This window comes from Taeniopygia guttata, chromosome 31 (assembly GCF_048771995.1).
Source record: "Taeniopygia guttata chromosome 31, bTaeGut7.mat, whole genome shotgun sequence".
Taxonomy (NCBI): domain Eukaryota; kingdom Metazoa; phylum Chordata; class Aves; order Passeriformes; family Estrildidae; genus Taeniopygia; species Taeniopygia guttata.
The window spans coordinates 3366305-3376665 of NC_133056.1; the positions used below are offsets into that span (position 1 = coordinate 3366305).

Genomic DNA, 10361 nt, shown 5'->3' on the forward strand with positions numbered 1-10361 from the left:
TGAAGGGTTCTCAATGTGCACAAACTCCTCTGCATCCCCCTGGCACACAGATATGGGGGACCTCCCACTGACCCGCCATGGAATCAGAGCACAGGCTCATTTCTTGCTGTGTGTGCCCACACAAACTTCTGTTATCTTCTGTGCTTTGGGTTTAACCTCCATGAGCATCTACTCAAAGCAAGCACTGCCAGAGAATGGAGACAGTGTGGACAGAAATCAATATGTGTGGTGTGAAACATTCAGGCTTTTTATTGTGCTTTCAGGTGTTGCCTGTTCAGACAGATCTGCTGTTGGCACGGGGACAAGATGCCATCTGGCTTCCTCTTCATTGGAAGGGCAACATAATCTGCAGCAAAGGTGAGAGACAAGCTGAAAAATCAGCTGTTGAAAAGGTCCTGAACCCCTCTGTCTCCAGAACATATTATCTAAGCACCCCTGCTAGATTGCATTGCAACACCTTATTCCATTTGCATAGCAGTGATCCAGACAGGCTTTCCAGGACTGATCAAAGGGGATTTGTTATTAGAAAAAAGCGGCATCTCAAGGGCTTCTGTTCTAAGTGCAAATGATATGGTGGGGGCAAGGCAAGTAGAGCCAAATCATCTCTGGATGCTGCTGTTAGTCAGCAGGTAAATAAGACACTAGCACATTTTCATAAGTGCGTTTAATGGGTGCAGTAGTGGGTGGAAAAATAGGGAAATAGGCAAATCTGAGAAGGTTTGACTAACAGAGACACAGGGCTTTTGGGAATTTCAGTTATTCAGGCATTCATTCATTCAGATTGTCTTTTGGCTTGGGGGGAGAGAACTGCTAGCCCAGGAAACAGCTGGTGCCTGACAGAGCAGAGACCATACACTACATACAGGCATCTCCCTTTAGACAGCCCTCCTGGAACAGATCTCCCAGGTGGAAAGGACCAGGAAATGCCATCTCTAACCTCTGTAGCCCTGAGACAAACCCATACAGCCCTGGAGCAAAGCAGAGGTTTTCTGACTGCTCTGCAAGTCCCCATCCCACCCTGTCACTCAGGACCAGGCAGCAGAGCCAGAACCCAAGGTTACCTCTGGCAGCTGGGCCAGCCCTGTCCTCTTCACTCTGGGAAGTCCCTGGCCCTGGCATGGCCATGGTGATGAAGGTGGATGGAGGTGTGAAGGCACTGGCTGGGTGGGGGGGAGCTGCCAGTGAGCAGGGACTCCCTGCCACGCTTCCCAGGACACGCCTGTCCTTGATGGAGGAGCTGCTGGCCTCAGCCACCCTCAGCAGTGGCTTTGCAGGAGAGTTCCTGTCACTGGGGTATTTCCTGGATGCATTCCCTGAGGTCCATTTTGGAAAGGTTTTCCTGGATTTTTTTGGTGGGGATGGCATCATGCTGTGGACAGCTGGTTCTTCTTCTGAAAGGAAGGGAGATACTCAGGATGAGCAATGGGACAGCAGCGTGTCTGTCTTCCACTCCCACTCAGTGCTTTGTACACTGATTGCAATGATGTGAAATTTATGATGGGACTACAACATGCTCAGCATCCTCCCACCCAAAAAGCTCCATGGAAGTTGAAAGGTGCAATTTTCAAAAGCCCTTACTCACTTAACTTCTCCAGGAGCTGTCGATCTTCCAGCAGCTTCTTCTCCAAAATACCTTTGTGCTCTGTAGGAAGAGAAGATCTTTCAGTACTAAACTCCTTCTGCTCCTGAGCAGCCCCAGATTGCAAACCCAGGCCAGAGGGGTGTCACTTACCACTTATGCCTTCCACCACACCCCAGTACAGCCCACTGCATCCAGGGCAGCGGGCCAGGACCTGCTCCCCCACAGTGCAGAGGTGGAAGGGCTTGCGGGGCTCCTTGATGTTCTCGATGTCGATAACCCGGCTGCCGTCGGGCCAGTGATGAGCACGTAGAGCTTGGCTGACATCAGGGCTGCCCACCTGGAGCAGAGGGACAGTGTGGCAATGTCACCACAGGGGTCTGGGCTCTCCTGTGGGTGGGAGTGTTCACAAGATGTGCTTTACCCAGGCCAGCACAACCTGCAGATATAAAATACTTGGCCTTACATTTGCTCTACCAGTTATTTCATTTCTCTGTTCCCATTCCCACCTTTCTGAGCTTGCCTTATCCTAAAGCCCTTTGCTAGGAGGCTGTCTTGGGTCTGACTGAGCACAGCACCACATGCCTTCAGTGCATCCAAGTGTCCTTGGCAGTGACAGCCATGGCAGGTCTCACCTGGGATCAGGCAGGGCCAGCCCTCACAGCTGACACTTTGAGCAGATGCTGAACAAGCCATTGAGCAGACACAGGCTGGCTCCTCTGCCCCTGTGAACCATCACAGCTCAAATGACTTCAGTGGATCTCCAGCAGTTTGCTCCAGTGCAGGGCTGTGTCTGTGTGATATCAAGGCAGTGCAGAGAAGAGACTCAAAAAGACCCTGTGGTATTCCAGGAAATGATTGTTCCCTTGCCTCCACAATTATTTCCCCCAGTAAACATCAAAATGCTTTGATAAGGAGAACAGAAAATTCCCTTCATTTCACCCATGGGGAAACTGAGGCACACACCAGTGATAGATATGTCTAAGGCAGTCAAGCAACAAAGCTGCAAGGAGCTGGATCCTAAGTCCTGGCCCACGGCTCTGCCCACTGAACTTTCCCTTTCTGCCCCTGGAGCTGCAGACTTCAGCCATCGGAAAAACTGGAGAGCCAGGCTGGTGGTGATTTCCAAAATCTCCCATGCCAGAGGAGCAGCTGAGGAGCCGAGGGCTGCTGAGCTCAGGAGCAGTTTCTTCCCAGCCCCTAAGGGCCCAGGCAGCATCACCCCAGTCCTGCCTGCTCTGCTCGGCAGCAGCATTTGGCAGAAGAGTTCTGGGGACAAGGCTGGGCCCATGTGCTGTGGCCAGTGAAGAATGGCCACAGTGTCCAAAGAAAATGGGAGGAAGCTGGGGTAGGCAGAGGAGAGTTGGAGCTGGCAGGAAGGGCAGCTAGGACCCAATTTATTCCAGTTTCTTGTTTTCTCTCCACACCCCCATTAAAGTCCTGCCTGGATTTGATTCCTCTCACTTGGAAGGTTCAAGTTCACCCTGGAGAACTTTCTCTTTCCCTATCTCAGCCACCATCAGTTGCAGCAAAGCTCCCTGCAGGAACTGTAACTCTCCCCAGACCTGTCAGTCTGCCCTGCTGGCACAGTCTCACACCTGGTTTTCTCCAGCCCTTTTCTCCTGACTGATACACACCCTGGCATTGATTTTTTTTTATCAGGAAGCACCATATACAAATGATCTGTGTGCCTGTCTCCCTACATCCTTCCCCGAAACAGGCAGCTGCCCCCAGCCCTCTCCCAAATGCAGGGAAGGCTACAGAGCAGAAACTGGGATAAATGCATAGCTGAGCCCTCTCCCTCTCAGAAACAGAGCTCACATTCCAGACAGCAAACAATCCCAGCCCAAACAGCTCTCTAGGGGATTTTCTTTTAACATTTAAAGAAAACACAGTGATCTTCCTTCCCCAAACCAGTTGTTCATTTACCCGTAGGAAAGCAACAAAACTACACAAACACAAAAACAGAGAGAGAAAAAAGAGAGATCACAATCCTGATAGCAACAGAGCTGCTCCTTGCCTGGTTAGCACTGCTCCAGGTGTTGAGTCTTGCAAGATGTCTCCTGTCTCTCCAGGTCTCTGCTGCCTGTTCCAGCAGAGGAGGTGACCGGACACTTCCTTGCCTTGTGCTTGTCCCTTCACCACAGGTCCTTGTCAGGTCTCCTTTGTCTGGCTTGGAAAGCTCCCACCTGCTGTCCCCACTGCAAAGGAAAGAAAGAGCTTTTGCATTCTTTGGTCCTGGTTGTTTTGTTTCAGCATTATTATTCCTGTTCTTTTCCCATATACATATATTATTTTTTTCCTTAGCTTGTTTCAGGTCTGTTTCTTACAGGGAGAGAAAGCAGAAGAGAAGGGAAAAAGCCTTGGGTTTTTTGGAGCATGAATAAACCTTGCATTTCCATGAGTTATTCATGAATAATTCATGAAAATGCATGATTAATTCAGGTTCATGAATTATTCAGGAATAATTCTCGAACATTCCTGGTTAATTCATGCTCACACAGGAGTGACTCAGGCTCCAGGGCTTGGAGAACTCCTTTCTCCCTGAGACAGGAGAAGAGAGGCTTAGAGAAGCTGCACTGTGCACTTGCTGTTTACTGCCTCTGAGAAGAGAACATATTTTGGGCCCTTTTTGTAACAAGAACTTGAAAAAAATTGAAATGCCTGCAGCCTCCTGCCCACAGAGGAATAACACAGAAGCAAAAGAAAAAAAAAATTTAAAAAGAGAGAAAGAAACTGGACTTGCTCATGGAGGAAAGCCTGGCAGCAAGTTTTATCCCCTTTCAAAGCATCTTTCTACCCCATCTCCCTGGTTAGGATACAGCTCACTGCTTCATTTTTTATCTGCTGTGCAAAAAAAAAGGACCATCCCCCTAGGTTTGTGCTTGAGGAGTCAAAGGGAATTCCCAAGCCTTGTGCCCATCTGTCCCTCTCTGTGTGTGTGTGTGTGTGTGTGTGTGTGTGTGCACAGAGTCTTCTCCCAGGTAACAACCAACTGGACAAGAGGAAACAGCCTCAAGTTGCACCAGTGGAGGCTTAGATTGGATATTAGGAAAATTTCCTCACCAAAGAGCTGTCCAGCAGTGGCACAGGCTGCCCAGGGCACTGGAGTAACCATCTCTGGAGGCATTTAAAGGTGTGGATGTGGCACCTGGGGAAATGGTTCAGTAGTGAACTTGGCACTGCTGCGGGGAGGGCTGGACTCCATGAGCTTTGAGAGCTTTTCCAAGCTAAACAATTCTTGCAAAGCTCCTTGACTCAGTGTCCCAGCCAGGGTGAGCACTGCTTGTGGCCCTGGGCTCAGCATGGCAGGCCTGGTGCTCACACCACTGCAGACTTCAAGCTGGCCATGCACAGCTCCGTGTTTCTCCCAAAAATATCACTGCTGCAGCACCTGGGGTTCCCCAGTGCTGGCCTTGTTATCCCTACTGCATGGAGGATCACATGGCATGGCAAAGGATGGATCCCATGTGGCATCCAACCTGCCCTGATCCAGGTTGGGCAGCAGCAGGGGAAGGTGCAGTGCAATGTCTGCACAACCCAACCAGCCATCCTACCCCAGCTGCTGGATGAGATGGAAAAGCAGGTGGGGAGTGACTCCAAACAGCGCTGTCTGATTTATCTTAGCCAAAACCAGCACTGGGGGTTGTTGGGAGAAAGGGAGAATTCACATGTTCAGTGACACTTTGGAAGGACCCTGATCAGATTCACAGAGTAAGGAGAAATTCTGCATCCCTGATTTGCAGTATTTTCTGCTAAAACACACACCTGTCAGCCCAGGTAAAAGCAGATGTTCAATAGAGAGCTGGGTGGGATTAGGTAACAAGCAGATAGGAATAGGGAAGCAGCAGTATGTGACTTCTGTGTAGTTCTGAATGATGTTGTTCAAGACTGAGCTGCATAGTAATAAGAAATGGAAAAGCAATGATGGGAAAATTAATAGACGTACACAACAATGGAGATGAGATTGGATCTGAGGCAGGACTTGGTTCCAATCAAATCTTCCTGGGAAGAGGCCTGGCTTCAAATCGCATAGTTTGCTTTCCTTTGAAGAACAACAATATCCAAAATATGACAGATGAATATTCCTGGGGTAGAGGTTGGTAATTGAACTGCAAACCTCAGGAGAGGAAGGATTGCAGGAACCACAAGAGGAAGACAAATTGTAGTCTCATCAAACAACAGAAAAGTTCAGTGCCTGTGTATAAATATACAGCACTTGTGTTGAATTCTTCCAGGAAAATGCAAGTCTGAAGTGAATCCCAGGGTTTTGACTTCATGAAAATTAGCAAGCCCTGATTCGATTTCCTTCCCAGTCGGTGAATACGAAATCCCTGGGCAGATGCCTCAGTTCCAGGTGTAGGTAGAGTTACTGTATCCAGGAACCTCTCTCTCCTCTGCATCTCCCATTTTTCTGAAAACAAGTCCACACAGTGGCCCCAGCAGCAGCACGTGTCACCCTCTGAGCTGCACTCGCTGAGATTTAGATTTCAGCCCCACTGAAGAACAACAAAGGCTCCTTTGTGCCCATACCCAGAGACAGAGCCCAGAACTGATGTTGGAAGGGATTTAAAGGGCAAACACAGGTGGCTCTAATCCCCCTTCTCACTTCACCTCGGCAATGTAGCTCTTCTTTTGGCCAAGTTCAGCAGCCCACTCATAGAATCCTACAATGGTTTGGCTTAGGAAGGAACTCATGACCATCTCATTCCATGCCCCCTGCCTTCCACTATGCTAGGTCTCTCCAAGCCCTGTCCAATTGGTCTGGAACACCTCCAGGCATGGAGCTGCCACAGCTTCTCTGGTCAGTCTGTTCCAGGCTCTTTCCAATCTCACAGAAAAGAATTTCTTCCCACTCTCCTTCTAAACCTGTTCTTTGTCAGGCTGAACCCATTCCCCCTTGTTCTCTCCCTCCAGAGCCTTTTCCAAAGTCCCTCTCCAGGTCTCCTCAAGCACCTTCAGGCATTGGAAGGAGCTCAAAGGTTTCCCTGGAGTGGCTCCAGCAGCTCCACATCCTTCACCAATTCCAGAAACCAACCAGAGTTCAATAAATAAGAGACAAGAACTAGGTGGTTCAATCATGGTTACCAACACACGGAAATGACACAGGAACCCTCAAGCCCTGTGGCTCTCTGAGACCAGCTCTGCATTCCTCCCACGCTGAGGGAGGGCATCAGCAGGAGGGATCAGCACTGCCAGGGCAAAAGGTGGCCTCTTTTCATGGCCCTTGAAACTGGACATGTGAAATGAGGTACACAAAGCCAAAGGCCAGGTGGACCTGTCATCTCTGAATGGCTCTTTACAGTCTTCCCAGGAACATGGATGACAGTCACTGTTTTGCCAGGGAAACAGCATCTGTTGGGAATGTGGTGCAGAAAATGTGCTTTCTGCTCCTCTCAGAGCCAAAATTCCTACCCATTCTTGTAAGTCCCTCTAAGATAAGGACCCTGTTCAGCTGAGTGACAGTGAAGCAAAAAAGCAACCCAGGAATGCATTTTCCTGCTCACAATACCCTCCATTCACATGGGTGACTTCGCACTGGCACACAGGAGAAGGGAAGGAACCCAAACACATCGTTTTACATAAAATCAGATGTGTTGAGGGTTGGACAGATCTCACAGGGATATGGAAACCTCCCCTGAAAACCCAGTCAGGGAGAGCCTGAGCTCTTCTGTGGCTCTAGGCAGGAAGATGCTCAGGATCTCCCAGAGAGGCTCAGCAGGCAGTAGGATTGTGCCTGGATCTCGCTCTGGAAAGGCCAGTGGCTCAACTGAGAGCTGTGGGAATGATTTATAATGCACTGAGAGGGGCCACAGTCCTGAAAGGGTCTTTCATCAGGAGCAAAGAGCAGCCTGGAGGGTGGGGAATGCTGGATCTGTACCACTGTGTGCTCATCCTTCACCTGAATGGGGAGCTGCCCCCAAAGTTGCTATGTATCACTTTTATGGTTCTCCTGTTGGGTATATTTTGGAGCAGCTGTTTTCTGTGGCTTTTTATGGTGGGAAGCAGCCATTTGCCTGCTGTGATATCCTCACAACTAATACTAACTCCTCATTCCCTTTGGTTTTATTTGGGTTTTTTTAATCCATTGGTTTGTTGGTTTGTGTGGGTTTGTTTTTTTGGGTTTTTGTCTGTTTTTGTTTGACTTTTTTGTTTGCTTTTTTATAAGACTCAGGTGAAGATGGCATAGCAAAACTCAAAGAAATGTACACCAGGCTTGACTTTCCAGAAATTGCTTTTGGCTGGCTTTAACTGCATCCTCCAGGCTCAGGATAACCAGTACATTTGCAGGTTTTCCTCTGCATCATCAGCTTGCCCAGACTTTGTTCCGTGTTTCACAAATGGAGAAGAAAATGGATATTGTGCCAAGCTGCATTTCAACCTGCATCAGCATGATAGAAAAGAAGAAAAAAAAAAAAGAAAATATTCACCAGTTAGAGCAGAACCAGTGTCCCACCATCTTCCCCTCCACTGTTATTAATTTTGTACATTTAGAGGCAAACCTGGGCCTAAAGCTTCCATCGCTCAGTTCCTGATGCAGGACTGCAAGGGTCCCACAAGAAAGGCTGGGACAGAGTGTTCAGAGTGTTCAACAGGGCCTGTGGCAACAGCACAAGGGGCGATGGCTTTCAGCTGCAGGAGGCTGATTGAGGTTGGATCTCAGGAAGCTGCTCTTTCCCACTGAGGCTGCTGAGGCACTGGCCCAGGCTGTGGATGCCCCATCCTTGGGAACAGGGCTCTGAGCACCATGGTCTGGGGGAACGTTGCTAAGCATGGAACCAAAGGCTCTCTAGCTCAACTGTCACGTCACAATCCATGTCCCACCTGGAACTGCCAGCAGCCAGCAAGCAGCACAACACAACTGTTGGCCCTGGGGTCAGCACACCCTGCACGCTGCTCCTGCCCGCTCCTGCCACCCTTCTTGTTCCTGCCCCCGGATACCCCCATCATCAGGTTCCATAGCTGCTGAAGGCCTGGATTGTGTCATCCATCCCTGCAGGATGTTCACATTTGTCCTGAGGAAGGTACGGTGCCATTCCATGGAGGTGGATCCCCCCAGCTGCCCGGGTGGGCTGGAGTTCTGGGGGGATGGGGTGGGACAGGGACCCCACTCTGAGGTTTTGCTACCTCTGCAGGCTGTCGCAGACAGAGAGGAAGAGATGGAGGTGGACACACAGATTGATATGGAGGAGGAGATGGAAGTGGATGGAGAACACACTGAAGAGGAAGAGATGGAGGTGGATGTGGAAGAGGAGATGGATGTGGAAATGGAAGAGTACACTGAGGACATGGACATTGATGAACAAGATGAAGAGGAGGCCATGGTCCTGGGATGAAGACCGATGCCAGCAGCAGGACAGGTACGTGGTCCCCACAGGACGAGTGGGTTCCCTGCAGCCAGGCTGGGGCTGGGCTGGGTGGTCCCTGCTCCGGCCACACAAGCCCCATCCCAGTGCCTGGGGCCCAGCCCCCAGACCCAGCCAGCCTCAGCTCTGGCAGCAGAGTCCCACTGTGCCAGCCTGGGGACACACGGAAGAGCCCTCTGTGCCTGACTGGAGTGACCATGGCACCTGCTTTTCTTCCAGGACTGATGGAGATCCCCGACAGAGATGGCACCCTTTTGTACATAGTTTTTCGAGTTTGTTGTTCGCTTTAGGATATAGGTTTTAGGGCTTTGTTTTGTCTTCTGTAAATACGTTTCAAATATTGTTGTTAGATATGTTCTTAGGTATATACGTTCAATAAATTGTTGTTATTACAAATATTCTTACAAAAGTCAATGTGTTCTGTGTTTTCATTGCTATTCTTCTGTAAATAAACAACCCTGATTTTTCACACCCCAGTTCTCTTTCCATTTGTTCCAGGCACAGGCAGTATTGGCAAAGTTGTGTTTTCCCCTTGCTCCAGGTTCCCAGGGCGGGAGGTTCATGGGGGAGCTGGCACAGCCACCCCAGGAGTGGGGGTACCTGCACAGAGGGGTCCCACTGACAGAGGTCACTGTCTCCTTGCAGTCTCTCTGGACACACTTGGGAGCTGCAGGGGAAATCCCAGCGTGCCCGGTCCCGTGGGATCCCATGTTGGAGCAGGGCTGAGCCTGTGTGGTCCTGCACAGCCTCATCCATGGCTCCTTCCTGGGTAGCCCCAGTGATAGTAGAAGGGTTTTAAAATTATAGGGATTTAGGGTTAACAGGAAAAATAAGCTTAGTAGGCCCTGGAAAAATAAGTACCCTAAGCACATGAAGAACTTGTACTTGCTAGGACTGCACCTGTGTAGCTAGTAGACGATAAATTATATAATTCTTAGATATGATGATTGTTTAGTAATTAAATATAATTACTGTTTAATCATAAGAATAAACATGAGAAACTGTGGTCAGGGCCCTAAGAATGATCACGAGAAACTCATGTCAATGTATATAATAGAACAATATATGTTTAATAATTAATGTGTAAATTATACAACGATAGAATATAAAATACGTTCAGCTCGAAAGCCGTGTCAGAGTCAGATTTGGGTCTGTACCCCTGACTCCCAGAGCTCTTAGTAAAAGCACCTGCATATAATCAAATGCTGTGATTAAGTGTGTTCCGGAACGCTAACACCAGGGCCAGCGAGGTGCACTGGGCTGTGGGCAGCCCCTGTTCCTGGGCACCCTGAGGGGCTGGACCAGCCTGGAGGCAGCCTCAGCACAGGGGCCTCGGTCCTACATGGACCGAGATTTCCTTTGGAAGCCCCCTCTGTCACCAGACTCTGGGACATGCACAACACAAATTGATCCTC

The 10361-nt window shown here is 49.5% G+C and overlaps 1 protein-coding gene across 1 annotated transcript; it reads right to left on the reverse strand.

The window, feature by feature from the left end:
* Positions 1 to 248: 248 nt before the first annotated feature.
* LOC140681053 (uncharacterized) lies at positions 249 to 4057 on the reverse strand. Its single transcript, XM_072920251.1, has 6 exons — positions 3910 to 4057; positions 3600 to 3780; positions 1733 to 1919; positions 1583 to 1642; positions 1062 to 1391; positions 249 to 346 (listed from the first exon to the last, which is right to left on the reverse strand). Exons 1-6 carry the CDS (start codon positions 4011 to 4013, stop codon positions 249 to 251), a joined length of 960 nt encoding a protein of 319 aa, XP_072776352.1. The 5' UTR covers positions 4014 to 4057.
* Between the last annotated feature and the right edge of the window lie 6304 nt (positions 4058 to 10361).